The 16550-nt window shown below is 51.4% G+C and overlaps 6 protein-coding genes across 6 annotated transcripts; 1 reads left to right on the top strand and 5 right to left on the bottom strand.

Annotated features, from left to right (window-relative positions):
* Nucleotides 1–709: 709 nt before the first annotated feature.
* Nucleotides 710–1402, bottom strand: BO88DRAFT_331261 (putative GAJ protein; the record flags this gene model as incomplete). The annotated part of the gene is made up of 1 exon (XM_025702666.1): nt 710–1402. A coding segment is annotated over one exon (693 nt), but the record flags the coding sequence as incomplete, so codon positions are not given.
* A 2290-nt stretch (nt 1403–3692) lies between these two features.
* BO88DRAFT_421758 (uncharacterized protein) lies at nt 3693–4982 on the bottom strand (the record flags this gene model as incomplete). Its single annotated transcript, XM_025708541.1, has 4 exons — nt 3693–3991; nt 4176–4177; nt 4201–4789; nt 4841–4982. 4 exons carry the CDS (start codon nt 4980–4982, stop codon nt 3693–3695), a joined length of 1032 nt encoding a protein of 343 aa, XP_025567160.1.
* A 119-nt stretch (nt 4983–5101) lies between these two features.
* Nucleotides 5102–6984, top strand: BO88DRAFT_93339 (WD repeat protein). The gene is made up of 2 exons (XM_025713269.1): nt 5102–5511; nt 5558–6984. Exons 1-2 carry the CDS (start codon nt 5273–5275, stop codon nt 6747–6749), a joined length of 1431 nt encoding a protein of 476 aa, XP_025567159.1. The 5' UTR covers nt 5102–5272; the 3' UTR covers nt 6750–6984.
* Nucleotides 6791–7380, bottom strand: BO88DRAFT_400986 (uncharacterized protein). The gene has a single exon (XM_025705728.1). The coding sequence runs from the start codon at nt 7289–7291 to the stop codon at nt 6866–6868; it is 426 nt and encodes a 141-aa protein (XP_025567158.1). The 5' UTR covers nt 7292–7380; the 3' UTR covers nt 6791–6865.
* A 753-nt stretch (nt 7381–8133) lies between these two features.
* BO88DRAFT_484308 (MFS general substrate transporter) lies at nt 8134–10077 on the bottom strand. Its single transcript, XM_025712277.1, has 5 exons — nt 9487–10077; nt 9307–9413; nt 8996–9242; nt 8659–8944; nt 8134–8601 (listed from the first exon to the last, which is right to left on the bottom strand). Exons 1-5 carry the CDS (start codon nt 9728–9730, stop codon nt 8172–8174), a joined length of 1314 nt encoding a protein of 437 aa, XP_025567157.1. The 5' UTR covers nt 9731–10077; the 3' UTR covers nt 8134–8171.
* A 794-nt stretch (nt 10078–10871) lies between these two features.
* On the bottom strand, nt 10872–15454 carry CweA (putative GPI anchored protein). Its single transcript, XM_025703741.1, has one exon. It carries the CDS (start codon nt 15288–15290, stop codon nt 11055–11057), a length of 4236 nt encoding a protein of 1411 aa, XP_025567156.1. The 5' UTR covers nt 15291–15454; the 3' UTR covers nt 10872–11054.
* Between the last annotated feature and the right edge of the window lie 1096 nt (nt 15455–16550).

Genomic DNA, 16550 nt, shown 5'->3' with positions numbered 1-16550 from the left:
GCAGTCGGAATGAAAGGGAGTAGTCGCGAATAGTAGTAGAGAAGAAAAGAGGAAAAGAAAGGAATGGATCCGTATGGAGAAAGGGGAGAGGGAGAGAGAGAGAGAAAGAGGAAGGGTCAGCAGCAGTAGGGCGTAGTAGGAGGAGTCAAGCAGACAGAGGGAGTGATGGATGGAGAAAGAAGAAGATGATGGAGGGATGGAGATAAGCAGCCCGGCTTGTGGTCGAGGTCAAGCTTCTCTTGGGCCGTTCGTGGCTCGGCGGTTTCCACTCGGAGCAAATCGACTTTCCACTGATTCTATTTTCTATACGAATTGGCTTTTGGTTTGCCTGCCGTGAGCTGAAACTATGCTTGTAGGGCACGGTGGTGATAATTATTATTAATATTCGTCTTTTACTTATGAGTATTATTCTCCCCCCATTTTCCTCTCCTTGACTAGTCACATTATTGACTACCACTCGTGGCGCATTAACTGGAAATAAAACTGACTAACGAATTAGTCCCCTCAACTGGACCAAGTTAACCACAAAGTACTAGTTTAAACTAAGTAGTTAGTGATGAGAAGCCGCTGACAAACTTCCCGACGGATGGATCGATGGGTTCCATGACGGCCCATCCTAATAACCACAACCACCACCACCACCACCACCACTATTCATTCCTAAGCATCAACCACATCCAATCCATCCATTAGTGATCCGAACTACTTACTACATCTCCATCTCCAGCTCACGCAATCCTTCCCCCTCCACGTATTCTTCCCCATAACATTCCCGCTGCACCATCCGCAACACTTCCCGATCCCCTCCGGTCACCTTATCCACATACCCTTCCAAGATGTAGATGTTATCCGTCCACTGATGTGCCAGTCGCCGATACTCCTCCGTCTCCTCTTTAATCTGCGGTAAGCTTTTCCCCTCCGGACTTGTCGCCAACGCCATCCACTCCCCCTGCAGTTGATGTGTCTCCCGCTCGAGCACAGCCTTTCGCTCCATCAATCTCCGGCGCTCTTCCTCACCATTCCCATTCCCATTCCCATCCCCATGCTCCTCTTCGGCCTCTTCCTGCACTCTGGCCTGCTTCCGCGCAGACAATCTAGCCTCCGCATCTTCCCAACTCTCTCGGACCCGATCCACCTCCCTCCGTAACCTCCGGATCCGCTCCTCGCGCTCTTTCTTCTCCTCTCCCCCAAAACACCAATACCAATTCCCACTGCCAATCTTTTCGACCCGGATCCGTCCCTCATCCATCAATTCTTGAATGTACTCCTTCACCTGCATTCCATTAATCGAGGCCACCGATGGGATCATCTTCTCCAGATCCTTCAGGGTGTGGCACGTCCCCGTGGCCCGCAGATGTGAGACGATCAGGGCTTGTTTGGCACTCCTAGAAAGTTTAGGCGGCTAGCTCGACACAATAGTTATTTTTTGTTTCTTTATTTCTTTTCCGTCTTACTTATTTTCTTTCTTGTTTCGTAAAAACAAGACAAACAGACAGACACCCTTGGACTAACGCACCCACTAAGGCACATAGCAGTAGTACTTGCTTCCTTAGTGGCCTTGATGGGGTGCCCAATCACTCGCCCCATTGGTTGCGGGGAAAAGACGGAGGCGTCGACGTACCATGGTGAGGCAGGTAGCCTTTAGAGCTAGACTACTTGCTGTGTGTCTTGGACTTTTGCTTATGTCTGGACCCTGTGGAGAGGGGAGGGGGAAGGTGTTTCCTGTTTGAGCTTGCTGACAGGCATAAACGAGATTAGTTAGTGGGGTCGGGGAATGTCCTGCTGGTGAGATACTTACTGTAGGATGATGGATGGAGTTGAGTGATGAGGATAGACCGGTGAGTGAGTGAGTACTTCTCCAGCACAGTTCCCACCCGGTCATGTGGCATCACGGGGTTGACTTCATCTATAATGGCCTCGGTATTGTTTGTTCTCCCTGTAGGGCTGCTGAGTATTCTTCACTACTGGCATTCAGGTTCATGCCCTGCAGTTACAGGGGAGCATCCCATTTGATAATAACTAGACGCCTTCTAATATCCTAATTCTGTCTCCTCCCGACTCTGTTAAATCTTTTGCCCTTACTGGACACAAACCCCGCTCTTCTCATCCTTGCAAGACAGGCACTGGGTCGATGCGCGACACCATCGCCGGAATTCGCCTTCTCCTGTCTGTTCTTGCAGGCAGAGATACGTAGGTCTGCTGACACTGTCCCCCGATCCCTTGTCAAGCAATCCGAATGGCGATCTCTATCTAACGGGCTGTGTGTGTGTGACAAGGTATAGATAGATAACACGCCGGAACTGAATCCTCGCTACTGTCGTGTCATCACCAGAGTTTGAACAAGGAAGAGGACAACAGAGGGACCGTCCTATCATCGAAATACCCTCACCATACCGACGCGGCACATCAAACAAAGCATCCCATACCATAAAGCCTAAAGGGGGCTACAGACTTCACCCAAGCAAACAGACCATCTCAGACCCTTGTCCACATATCTAAACAGGAATCCCCCCCCGTTCGTCCAACCTACCTACTACCTCCTACTTAACCGACCCAAAACGCACAGATCACGCAATATTCTCACTACTGTATACTGTACAGCCCCCAGTAAATAGGGACATCCATCTAGCCGATGCAGATCTTTTCCAAGCACCCACGCACGGATCAGGTAATTGCGTGTCTATTCCATACAAGCGTGCAGCTCACGGACATAAGCAAAAGCTTGTGTCAGCCGATGCCCATCCTTCCCTTACCACTGTTGGGAAATTATCGACCAAAACACACGTCAGCTGAGTGAGAATCCTAAGTTGTAGCGAAGACGGCTGAAGGGGAAGCAAAAAGGGTCTGAGACACTCTGAGGCAAGATAAGGTTTTCTTTGACGGCCAGTCTATATCGCGGTGAGCTATTGCTTATGAAACACGGCTATGGGCGGCGGTCAGGAGGGGCGAGAGGGTTATCCCCCACTCCCTACCTCCCTCCCTCCCTTTTGTCCGTGGGTAAGTTGGTGCTGCTGGGATCATCTCGTCAATGCCGGCTTTCTCCGGCGTCTGCTTTGGTTCACCTGCAGGGGCTGCCTTTGTACTGCGGTGTGCGGGTTAGGATGTACCGAGGAGAGCTACTATAAGCGGACAAGGTATATTTGTGCATAAGATGACGGACATTAAATGCTTAACTAGCTTAGCTTGCTGATGTACGAGTAGCCTGTTCCTGAGGTGCGGTTGGGTGCCTAGGCAATCGTTAGTTAGTTATGCGGTGGTTGAGTTAGGAGCTGCACGGCAGGATGCAAAGTTCGGAGACTGATCAGCATTTTTGCAGCCCTCTTGAGCAAGTTGTTTGATTGTCTCATCTGGTCGGACTGCTAACGGAGTGATGCGTGGAATCCGGCAGTGGTGACCTTGGTTGTAGAAATGGCGGCTTGTTGCGGGAAATGACATGATGACATGTCATCTGACTGGCAGTTTGATCACCCCAGAGCTACTTTCTCGTATGCCGTACGAAACATATTTAGGTTACAGGTAAGGAATTTCGTGGATGCTATTAAGATGTTGTGGAGGAATCTGGAATAGAAACAGGATATTATGATACAACGTGCATTCCGCAAACTTTGTTCAAACGGTCAAGGAATGCTTGGGTGAAGAAGTTGGAGCAGCAATTGACCCTGGGGTGCATGAAGATGGACGGGCCAGTCCAATCAAGGTTCAACGGCATTCCAGCAGATGCAACAGCCAAGGTCTTGGCGGCGCCGGGTCGACGATGATCGCGGGCTAAGATTTGCGATGTGCAACATGCATAGGGCTCTGGCTCGTGATGTTGACCAGGGCTGAACGAGGTGACTGATCGTATAGGAAGCAAAGACATGGTGCTTCTTATTGCTGCCTGGATTGGACAGTCGAAAGTAAGGACCTGGCTGGAGCTGAGACAAGCTTGCTGTACCCACGAGCCAAATGCAGCTTAATCTAGTGGCTTGCTGAAAGATGAGATCTTTGATCCCTTACAGTTGCGCATCCAGTCAGGCAATGTTGATATCAATCTTCGCGTATCGTATTGTCCTCAATCGCTGGTTTTGGGGCCCTAATGATGAGCGATCACCATAGGCGTATGCGACTGGAATCGAGCCCGAATGGATGATGCAACAGTAGTCTTGCAAGGTAGACCATGCCACAGGTACAATAACCGCTGAGTAGCTTGCTAGACCTCACCACCTCTCATCATCTTCCATATCCAGCTCAGCTGCAGACGTCATTTTCCGACCCAACTTGCGCTTCTTTGGCCGCCTCTTATTCACCACCACGCTTTCTAATTCATCACCCGAGCTCGCCATCGTACTACTCTGGCCGGTATTTGCTCTTTTGCGGCCCATAGTTCGGCTAAGCTGAGGGACTAATGGTAATTCGTCGGTCGGAATTTCCTCTCCCTCCACGAGCACCATGTCTCCGGTTTCACCCAGAGATTCCTTGGCCATTTCCTCCATCAGAATCCCCATGGCTATCAACGCTGTCTCGTCCATGCTCTGGTAATCATCCCGTCCTCCGTCGATCGTCGCATGGTCATAGTAGTCGGCCGAATATGCGTGAATGGCCTCGAGCAGCTCGGAGCTGGGTAGGGGGCAGCCGGGCGGGAGGGCCTCATGAGCAAAGTAGAAATCGTTTTCTTCGTAGCGCTGCGGGGCGTTTTGTCGACGGAAAAGAACTTCCTCCGGGCGGACTGGACGAGTGCTGGAAGATGCGGTATCGCGGTATTTGGAAGAGAATGGGGCGGAAGGCAGAAAGCCATGATGGTTCACCCGACCTGGACACAGTCAGCCTGCTGAAGTGGGAGACAAGCCATATGACCACTAACCGGCAACGGCATCATAAACTGTCGCTTGTCGCTTCTGTCGCCTGGCGCCGAACTCATCTTGTTCCTGGGCTTCGACAACATCGGGGGTGGGAGGCCGGACAAAGGAATTCTGGCTCAATGCAAGGGATTTGCCGTAGGACATAGTCCCGGATTAGCTAGAGCCGCCCGTGCGAAAGCATCAGGAAGCTTGTTCCCAGGGAGGACCGGACAGCTGGAGGAGACTCTGCCGGCGAGCAAGTTGATACTTTCGATTGCTTTTGCGACCCCCGGAAGATTTTCCCCTTCGTGATTGGCATTCCGGTATAACCTTTATCCGGGAAATGTTGCGGTCATGTGAAAGCAAGTCATTCCATCTACTCATCACAACAACATCTCTGCCTTGTCTAGATATATCTTCACGGAGCTCGGAGAAGAGCTCTGCTGGCCTAATGAATGAATGCGTATCTTCTCAATAGGGTTTTGGGGTCCATAAGTCCCTCGGCCTTTCATGTCGCACAAACCACGCGACTTGTTCAACAGCTCGAGCCAGCGCCTGGCATTCGCTTCTCAGCACGTAGAGACATTCTCTTAGGCGGAAGTCAAGAGGATGCAGGCTTGATCTTTGATGATGAGGTATTTGCTCACAAGGCGGGAGTGAATGTGCTCGCCATCGATCACTATGACGGCCGATTGTATGTTACACTCATCCTGTGCCTGGCTCCAATTAACGGTAGACAGCATGGTCTCTGGGGGTGCAGATCCTTCAATTCATCTGTGGGATTTAGAGTCACGAGGCTCAGATCTGAAACATGTACACCAGTCTGTGGCATCTGTCAACAGAGCCTCACACGAAGATGCCCATACACGTGCCATTACTTCCGTCTCCATATACCCATTTGATCCCACACCGTCTACTATTTTGACAACCTCGTACGATGGCACACTCAAGCTTTCGGCTTTAGCGCCAGCGGCTATTACACCTGTGCACACTTTCAATCTAGACTGCACACCGTACACCCATTCGCTGTCGTCAAATCCAGCGTCTCCTTTGCTCATTGCAGTAGGTACCTCGGAGAAGCCGGTCCGACTACTTGACCTACGTTCAGGTCTGTCGACACATGGTCTCCCCGGGCATGAATCCTCAGTCCTGTCCGTATCATGGGCTCCTCACCAGCCACACATCCTGGCTTCTGCGTCGGCAGATAATAGAGTAATTCTCTTCGACATCCGCCGGGGAGGCCACAATTCAGCGATCGCAGCACTAGACATGGATGATGCTGTTGGACTCGTGCGCCCGGGATCCACCTCAGCATCCTACCAGAGCCGCCCAGCATTCTCGCCGCACGCCCGATCCCATAATGGCGCCGTGACGGGTGTGCGGTGGACATCTACCGGTAGTCACCTGGTGACCGCTGGTCAGGACTCTCGGATTCGAGTTTGGGATGCTGGGACAGGTGCGAACACGCTTGTACACTTCGGTCAGCGTGTCCGGAACAGTGTAACTTCGCACCTCGCCGAAAGGGCACCGCTCATTGTACCTCGCGGAGTGGTCAGCTCTGGGCAAGAAACGCTCTTATGGCCAAACTTCAATGAGAGAGACGACCGTGGGGAGATCTTCATGTTTGAACTCCGAGAGGGGGCTTTTGTCAAGCTTCTTCGCGTACCGGGTCTTGTGACCGGTCGTCAGCAGTTCCAGGGCCGCTCCAGTGCGCTCAGCGCTGCGAGGATCAACGCCCTTGCGTGGCGCGGCAACGGTGCTTCAGGAGAAGGGATCGAGATGTTTTCGGCCCACGGCGACGGAACCATTCGCACCTGGGCCTCACGGGAACCCGAGGGTGAGCCGGATGATGAAGCCGAAGAAGCCGAACGAGCAGACCGCAAACGCAAGCGCGATGTTCTCGACGAGATTTACCGGGGATTCATAGGCTAATTGTACGGTGAAGAACTCTACGAAAGGACCAAACATAGAACAAGATAGAAATATCGTTTCGTTCATCTATAATACATCATGCTCATGTCAAAGCATATCCCAGATATGCATATCGTTTACTCGTTTCTGATCTGATGCTCGCCAATAGCATCTTCGTCCTCTCCGGAAAATCGCTCATAAGCACTGCGGTTGAGATTGGAGTGCTTCAGGTTTCTGGACTCGCCCTTGGCTCCAGGGTGGTTGGTACCGATCAGGTTTCTCTTGGATTCGCCTTCAGCTGGGAAACTATCACCGGTTCCGGTGATGACTTCGCCCGAGGGAGCCATGTCTCTTGTGCTGCGAGGCATGTCGGTGGAGTTGTCGGCGGCAAAGGCGGAGGTCGGGTGAGCGATACCGTAGTTATCGAACTGAGAATCTTCGGAGCGCTGATCAGGGCGAGGAACGGAGGGGATTGTGTTCATGATGCCTGCATCATTGGGAATGCGAGTGCCCTCGGGAGCCATGTCCTCGAGACGTCCGCCGCGGTGAGGGTCAGAAGACATATTGAGTAGTATGGTGGTTTTGAGCGTCGGAAGTGGAGTTTTTGCGAGAAATTGAGGTGAACCTAACTATTGTTAAAGTTGATTGGATTTGTTATGGATGGGCAAGAGACCACCAGGCCAAGTTACTTTATATAGCTGATGAGTCGGGCTGGACTGACATCTGATGTCACTGTCCGGGCGCGGATGGAGTCTGGGCCATGATGAGGTTATGATATCAGCAGGGTCCCAGCGTGCACCCAAGCGCAGGAAACCATTCAATCGATGATGAAACATGCAAGGATCTATGGAAAACTCCAACCCAAATCTAGCCGAAGGTTCCATCGACTAGTTGTCCAATTCGGAGACGAAGGCAAATCACGTCAGTTCTCAAGGTACCCGCAATACGTTGCCATACTACTATCACCACTCGCCCTTTCGGCACCACCACATCATGTTATGCAGCATAACAGCCGTCTCTGACAGGTACACCATCCACAGACGGCCTTTCTGATCTGCCCCTTCAGCATCCCTACTCCAAATAACGTCATCGCCGTGGCCTTCCCTGACTCAGCATTCGGGATCCTGTCCGGCCAATCAAAAAAGCATCTCCAGGAACAATGGCTTTCTGCTTCACCTCAACAACCACCATCCGTGGGATAAGATTTCATAAAGGCCTTATCCGTGTCTGTCTCCGTGCTCATGGTCTTATTTTTCATTTCAGCGATGCATAATACCCATTTCGTGTCGGTCGCAATCTCCTTCAGTCACAATAAATGCGTCATCCATCTCACACGGCCACCGATAACACCAGACCAGGTTCTTGATCCCCCTGTCAGTGTCGTGCACAGCAAGGTGAGATACTACATACATCCTCGGGTGTATGAGATTGGACGATGGGGGCTCAACATTTGGCACACAGTACCAACCCCGTCAGTCGCAGTCGCGTCCCCAGCACAATCACACTTCCCACCAGGAGGAGAACGCCGGAATAGACCTTCATACCCCAGTAAGACCCGTCGTCATGGGCCAAGATCGCGCCTCCGATGGATCCAGTTACAAGTCCCGCGATTGATGCGAAGAAAAAGTTCAGTCCAGCCCAGTATCCTATTTCTTGAGGCGGGGCTATGGGTGCTACCAAAGCGACGACAAGAGTGTAGTAGGCGCCCGACGTGATTCCAAACAGTATATCAAAAACGATGATGGCGGAGTTGCTGGTACCCGGCATCCAAAGTGCCAACACCAGGATACCGCAACAGGCAGTAAGAAATATAAAACTATTGTATGGGCCGAATTTATCTGCGAAAATGCCAGAAAAGAATCGCCCTAACAGACTACGACGTTCATCAATATATGTTTGGCACTAGAGAGGAGAGGGGGCGGAGACACACCTTCCAGCATTCTGTATGGACACGAGGTACTGTGACAGATTGGTCTGCATTCCCTCGGCCAATGACGACGTAACTATATAGTTACTTGGACACCACACGCCAAAGCTCAGCAAAGTGCCGCCGACAAGAAGCACGACCATATTCACATCCCGAAACGGGTGCAAGAGGACCTCTCTGTTCAAAACCTCCGGCCGTGGAGGCACGCGCTCCCTTACAGTGAGACCAGCGACGATAAGAAATAATAACATCATGAAGGCAGTGATCCGCATAGCCCAACCGAAGCCGACTTTGGGGATTAGTCGATCGATCATGATTGGCAATATAATACCCGCTATACCTCCGGAAGACGAGATGATCCCGTACGCCAATCCGCGCCGTTTGTTGAACCAACTGGGCATGACACTCAATACTGGCTGCGCTATGGCACAGAGACCTATTGGACTGCAGACCCCCTGTGCGAGGAGAATCTGATAGTATTTCGTTGATATAGAAGCCATCATGACTCCAAAAATATGAAAGAATGAGCCTCCGATGATGACTGCGCGCGGTCCAAACGTATCACTCAGCCGGCCGACAATAGGACCCTGTATATCTCTCACACCATCAGTACGCTGAACATCAGATCCCATGAGCAGACTGTTTTCTTACCAAAGCAAGCATGAAGAAGACTTCAAATGAAGGGATCCACGCAATCGTACTCGCAGGATAGCCTGGAAACATGACATTCTGATAGTAGTTCTGAAACACGCCAATACCTATCGTCAAATTGATTGTCAGTTGTTCTGAATATATCCCAGTCTTCCCATCCGCATCCACACAGAAACCTACTATGAAGCCATCCGTAACTGGAAAACATCGCACACCATCCACCCACCACGATCAGCCACGCTGCTGTACCACCGTCCGGGACTGAGTCATCTCGGTCGTCTCGGTCGTCGGCTTGCGAGTCTGGAGTCGTCCGTCTAGATGGTGGAGTGGCAGACAGACATTCCTTAAACCTGCTGTGTCCCGGTTCTATGGCGTGAGTATCAGGAGCACCTTGGATTGGGCTTCTTACTACCGATATGGACATTTTGAACGACCCCGTGCTTCATAGGAAGGTGATATGTTAGATGATCGAAATCCCTCCCCACGAACAAATCACATATATCACAACACATCGCGTCCCCTCTCTAGCGCACTCTAATCAGAACATTCGCTGGCATCACCTCAAGATCAATTGGATAGATTATTCTCCGACATGCATCATTAAGCCAATTAAGCACATATCATCGTGTCGTTGTACAATCAAAAAGCTTATGCACAACTAAGATCAAAGACTGTCTACAGCTGGCACGACGAGCAATAGCAGATATCCTAAACAAACGTATAGAAATCACTAGTGATGGTGAACATCTGCTTTGACATAGGTCAATATACACATCTAAAGTCAGATAAACCACAAACAAAAACTTGATACGTAGACAATGGTCTCGAATTGAAATATGCACCTAGGCACACCGGTTACAGTGTACCTTTGCTTGCTGGCTGGCTGGCATCCAATGCGCAGTCCATCGAAACTCACCATAAGCTCCGACGCATGCACGCTGTAATTTGTCAACCCAGATCTATCATTTAGTTATGCCATGATATCGCTAAGCAATATGGAACAATCCAGGTAGTGAACGAATACTGTGGCTGGCTGAAGAAACGGTCCTCACAAGTCATTTCACTTGGATATATCAAGCCCTGAGCGGTCAATCATCTAATGACTTACTACCAAATGAACGTCTGCTTTCCTGGTGTGAGACTTCTCTAGATACTCTCCTGACCACCATTTTCGAATCTACAGATCGTAGAAGCAGATAGAGCACTTATACTCAATGTTGGACTGGGTTGTTAGTCCTGGCTGATAGGCAGGAAACTACTTGCAAGATTGTAGTAGATAAACGTGAAGAGAGAGAGAGAGTGTGTGTGTGTGTGCGTGTGCTCTAGAAATTCAACTCCATCAGAACCGAATTTGACGTTCCGTAGTAGAATTACTGCTGCTGCACACCGCCAGTTTGTAAAATGCCACATGGCTGGCTCTGCAACATGCATACACGTAGGAGTATGCAGTGAGAGTAGTGTGTATGCAAGGGGGTGTTCTAGTTACTGGTTTAATGCCGGTGAATAGTGCATGGAAGGCTGAGCTACGTGTACGACTAAAGTGGAAGAACATCAAGCATAGTTGCATTAAATTCGAAAGAGAAAGGTAACAGGTACATGCAATTCAATTAATGCTGATAGCGAGTGACACGGATTATGAACGAAGGGCATCCGAAACAGATAGATGATTAGGCAAAAGAATGACATGAAATGTATGGGACATTCTCGGGAACAATGGATTCACGGGTAGTTTGCTTGCTGCATGGCTTTTACAAGATCAGGGCCAGGAGGGCAACCAAGCCTGTGACGATGGGGAAGAAGCCGTGCGCCGGAGCCACCTGTGCGCCTGCGCCAGTGAACATGATGCTGTTCGTGGAGGGGGTAGGCGTAGAGGACGGTCCGGGCAGGTCGTAGCGGAAAGATGGCTCAGAAGCGACAGAGCCGCTGGGCTTGGGTGTGGGCACCCCGAGGCTGCTGGCGTCTGCGGCTCCACGGAAGGCTTCAGTGGGTGCAGGGACGTAGACCGGGATCATGTGGAAGGTGGAGGCCTCTTGGATGGTAATGGTTGAGGCGATGCTGTCCACATTGCCGGGGAAGGGAGCAGTAGGGGCAGGGTCCATGGCGACGTTGGAGCTCATGGCCACGGGCTGTTGTGCTGCAGAGGATGCCGCGACGTCAGGTACATGCTCCGGCTCCGAGGGTTCAGAGTTGTACAGAGCAGATACACCAGTTGGGTCGGCCATCGAAGCAGCGCTATTGTACATGGGGTTGGACGGGGCGGCAGCCGGCGTGGACTCGGCAGGTGCGTTGTACATGGGGACAGACTCGATGCTGGGCCCGGTTGGCTGGGCTGGGGCATTGTAGAAGGGTGTAGACTCTGCAGCTCCTGCGGCGACTTCAGGTGCATTGTAGGCAGGAGTGGATTGAGCGACAGCATCAGCAGCCCCTGTGAAAGGCTCGTTAAAGACAGGAGCCCCATGTCCTCCGTGCTCAGCGAGTCCAGTGTTCCGACTTGGACCACCGCTCAATGTGCGGGTAACAGTGTGGACAATCTCGTGGACGACTGGTGAGGCGCAGCTTGAGCTTGAGTCAACATCCTTGGCCGTATCTTCTTCACCAGAGTGAGCAACGGGGTCGACTCCTTCATCATGTGGTTTGTGAGAGTCATGCGAGTCGTGGGGTTCGGTTGGCTTATGATTAGCATCCACGTCAGTGTCCTTCACGTTGGCGGAGACGGAATGATCATCACTGTAAGCTTCATTGGTAGCCTGGCCGTATACATTGGTGACTGGGAGAATGGCCGAGTTGCCAGTGTCGATTCCAGATTCACCCTGAATGAGACTGTCGTCTGCGCGGTGATGGTGCCGGTGCGGCTCGTCCACATGGGTTTCCTTCGAGTCCACATCGACGGAGTGATCATCCTTATCAGCTTCGTTGTATTCAGATGAGAAAACATTCGTAATCGGGATGGTCGCAGAGTTTCCTGTGTCAATTCCTGACTCGCCCTTGATCAGGTCCCGGGGTACATGTGGGTGTCCGTGGAAGCGTCCGTGCTCGGGACGATCAATTGCGGTATCTTTGATATCTGCATCCACGGAGTGGTCATCCTCGTGGGCTTCATTGACCTGGGATGAGAACCCATTGGTGATAGGGAGGCTAGCAGAGTTGCCAGTATCAATTCCTGATTCTCCCTTGATCAGATCACGAGCATGGTGGTTGTCAGGGCGGCCATGATGGACAGGCACCCCCTTCACAGCCGTGTCCTTTATGTCGGCATCCACAGAGTGGTCATCCTTGCTAGCTTCATTGTACTCCGAACTAAATACATTAGTGATTGGAATTGTAGCAGAGTTCCCGGTGTCAATGCCAGATTCTCCCTTGATCAAGTCGCGTGGGTGATGAGGGTGGGGATGGCCATGGACAGGTACCGGCACAGGAACTGGCTTGGGGTCTGGCTTTTCCTTCACCACGGTGTTCTTCGTGTCTGTGTCCACTGAGTGGTCATCCTTGCTAGCTTCGTTATACTGGGAACTAAATGCATTGGTAATCGGAAGAGTAGCGGAGTTGCCAGTATCGATACCAGATTCTCCCTTGATCAGATCTCGTGGGAGATGGGCATGGGGATGAGGCCTAGAATGATGGGCTGGCACGGGGACGGGCACCGGCTTGGGCTCTGGCTTCGGCTTCTCGACAAGCGTGTCTTTCACGTCAGCGTCCACGGAGTGGTCATCCTTACTGGCCTCATTCTCCTGGGATGTAAATGCATTGGTAATCGGAAGACTAGCAGAGTTACCAGTGTCGATTCCTGACTCGCCCTTGATCAAATCGCGAGGCCAGTGCCCGTGAGGGTGATGCACGGGCACGGGCACCGGAACCGGCTTGGGCTCTGGCTTGTACTTTATCGCAGTGTTTTTCGAGTCCACGTCAACGGAGTGATCGTCGTTACTTGCTTCATTCACCTGAGATCCGAAGCTGTTCGTGATCGGAAGACTAGCAGAGTTTCCCGTGTCAATACCGCTTTCACCCTTGATCAGATCGCGAGGCCCATGAGGGTGGGGACGACGGTGTGAGGGTGTCTTGATAAGAGTATCTTTATCCTTGATATCTGCGGAGTGATCATCCTTAGATACTTCATTGACTTCGTTGGACCCCACGTTCGTAAAGGGTAGTGAAGCCGAGTTACCGGTGTCAATACCTGACTCCCCCTTTATCAAATCGCGCTCATGATGATGGTGGGGCCGGTGCTCAGGCCTTGTAACATCGGTGTCCTTGACATTGACATCTGCGGAATGGTTGTCCTTGTATGACTCATTGTCAGTAGAGCTGAAGGCGTTCGTGATTGGAATAACTGCTTCATTCCCAGTGTCAATCCCAGACTCTCCGGAAATCAGATCACGAGGCCCATGGGGATGGTGGTGCGGGTGGGCCTGTTTTGTGACATCAGTGTCCTTGACGTTCACATCCGCAGAGTGATCGTCGTCATAGGACTCATTGTCTGTAGAACTGAAGACGTTTGTGATAGGAATAATTGCTTCGTTGCCAGTATCGATCCCAGATTCGCCAGAGATGAGATCCCGTGGAACATGGGGGTGAGGGAGTTTGTGGTGCTCGGGGTGGGCATGGTGCGCGTCATCGACCACGGTCTTCTTCTTGTCCACGTCCACAGAATGGTCATCCTTGGTAGCCTCGTTCACCTTGGAGCTGCCCACATTCGTGATTGGCAAAGACGCGCTATTCCCAGTATCAATTCCAGACTCTCCATTTATCAGGGTGGGCTCTTCGCGGTCTCCGCGAACATGGTGGTGCGGCTTGTTGTGCTTCTCAGGGTGTCCCGGCTTAACAATGGCGGTGTCATCCTTATTGACATCAACAGCGTGGTTATCCTCGGTTGCTTCGTTGTAGTTGGATGAGAATCCATTTGTGATGGGCAGTGAGGCAGAATTGCCAGTATCGATGCCAGACTCTCCATTGATCAAAGTAGGTTCTTCACGCTCACCACGGGGGTGGTGGTGCGGCTGGTGGTGCTTTTCGGGATGCTCCGGCTCGACGACAGCCGTGTCATCTTTGTTGACATCTACTGCGTGGCTGTCCTTGCTTGCTTCGTTATACGAGGATGAGAATCCATTCGTAATCGGCAGGGAAGCAGAATTTCCGGTATCAATTCCTGACTCCCCCTTGATGAGGTCCTCGCTGCCCCGTACCCGGTGGTGGTGCTCCGGGTGCTTCGGGGGCTTCCAGTGCTCTGGGTGCTCTTTGTTCACGACAGTCTTATCCTTGTTGATATCAGCCGAGTGATCATCTGAGTGTGCTTCATTTACGGTGGAAGAGAATCCGTTCGTAATGGGCAGTGATGCAGAGTTGCCCGTGTCGATACCTGATTCTCCGCTGATCAGGTCCTTGCCGTCTCGTACCCTGTGGTGACCGTGTGGGTAGTGGTGCTTATCCTCGTCGACAACCGTCTTGTCTTTGTTGATCTTAGACGAGTGGTCGTCGCTGTGCGCCTCATTGACAGTAGACGAGAAACCGTTTGTCACCGGCAACGATGCAGAGTTGCCTGTATCAATTCCACTTTCGCCACTGATCAGGTCAGGCTCTGAACGAGGGTGGTGGTGTGGGCCGCTGTGAGCCGCACCTTTCACAGCACCCAAGTTCTTGTCAACATGAACGGAATGGTCACCCTTGTGGGACTCGGTCACTGTGTTCGACTTGACATTGATGTGCGGGTCGTAGTAATGTTCGTTGTCATTTCCATTGCCTTTTTGGTTGATTTCCTCCCTAGGCCAGTGGTGGCCGTGGTGCGCGTACTCATCCACGAGCTTCTTCTTCGCATCGACATCAACCGAATGATCATCGGAATGCTCCTCATTCGCAGTGGAGCTAAAGCCATTGGTAATCGGCAGCGATGCCCCCTGTCCACCATCCACGCCACTTTCCCCCGAGATCAGTGTAGCCTTGGCCATGCCGGCGAGCATGGCAATGCTGATTCCGCTTTGAAGTCCCTTCATGTTTTCGGAAGATTACAATCGTAGTAGTTATTTCGAAAGGGATAGAATACAGGGACGAATAGATCTAGATCAACGAATGACTTCGGCCAATGGGCCAAGGGAAGATCAGTTAGAAGGAACGTAACCAAAGACAGACCGAATAAAAGAAAGACCAGGCTTTGGCAGTTTGGATAACTCGTGGTTGCAGCATCATAGGACCCTGTTGCACCTTTTATTTTCGATCCCTCCGGAGGACATTTCCTTTGGTATGCGGCCGTCTTACAACCAGTACAACAAACAAAGCTCGCCGGACATTGTTTTGACCGGAGAATGCCTTGAGGAATGGTTGAGATCAGGTCCTGTGGCCGATGGGCAGAGCATCATCAGCTCCCGTCGTCGCAGGAGACACCATCCCATTGTGCCGTCAGCATTCCTGGGGTATGAATCGCGCGGAAAACAAGGGACTGGAATGCCTGAACCACGTAAAACATCAGATCGCCATCGCTTGCTTTGGGGATGTCTAATACCTTCCGGCTGATGAGGAACGTTAGTTTACTTTGATGGTCATTACGCCATCGACACCTGCAGACAGCTCAGGGAAAGGTGAATACTGTAAGCCAGCCAGTTCGGCTGTCAGTTCGGACGCCGCGTCGCGTGGCTTACTCCTGCCCGCATGCCAGAACCTCCGCGGCAGCTAGCAAATTTTCTCCCTGCCTTCAATCCAAGGTTCATTTTAACACAACTTGGGCGTCTAATAATTCTCAATTCGAAGAGTCGACTACTGATATTAAGTCTTATGCAGGTGTACGTTGAATCATCAATCAATTGAAATTTTGCATTCATATTCATTGGTGTTAAAATGAGATGTATCCCGTCATCGACATTCACCCCTCATCGCCCTCACTGAAGAGGACCCAACGAGAGACAAACTTCCTATCAAGGAATATTACTCTCCAGAGCCGATCAGTCCGTAGACCGAAGGCAACACGTCGCCGTAGAGAAGGCTGGACGACGGTCGTGGCAGGCTCTGTTAAAGCTTTTCGATGTATGTAGAGAAAAGAAAAAGAAGAGGAAAGATCGTCGCTGCCGCCCGCTTTTTGTAGTTCGTGTGCGTCACGTGAGCTTGCCCGCTTAGCTTAGTGTCAATTTACTCAGGCAGCCAGGCACCCACATCTACCGTGTCAGGCACCAACTGCTTCCTCATTAATTGCTCCTCTCTCAATATGGGGAAAGGTCTATCATCATAGTCCTCCATTCAACGCCGTACCTGTATCCACAGCT

This window comes from Aspergillus vadensis (genome assembly GCF_003184925.1).
Source record: "Aspergillus vadensis CBS 113365 unplaced genomic scaffold BO88scaffold_2, whole genome shotgun sequence".
In the NCBI taxonomy this organism is placed as follows: Eukaryota; Fungi; Ascomycota; class Eurotiomycetes; order Eurotiales; family Aspergillaceae; genus Aspergillus; species Aspergillus vadensis.
Note: the sequence above shows the minus strand (reverse complement) of the source record. Positions and strands in the feature narration are given on the sequence as shown.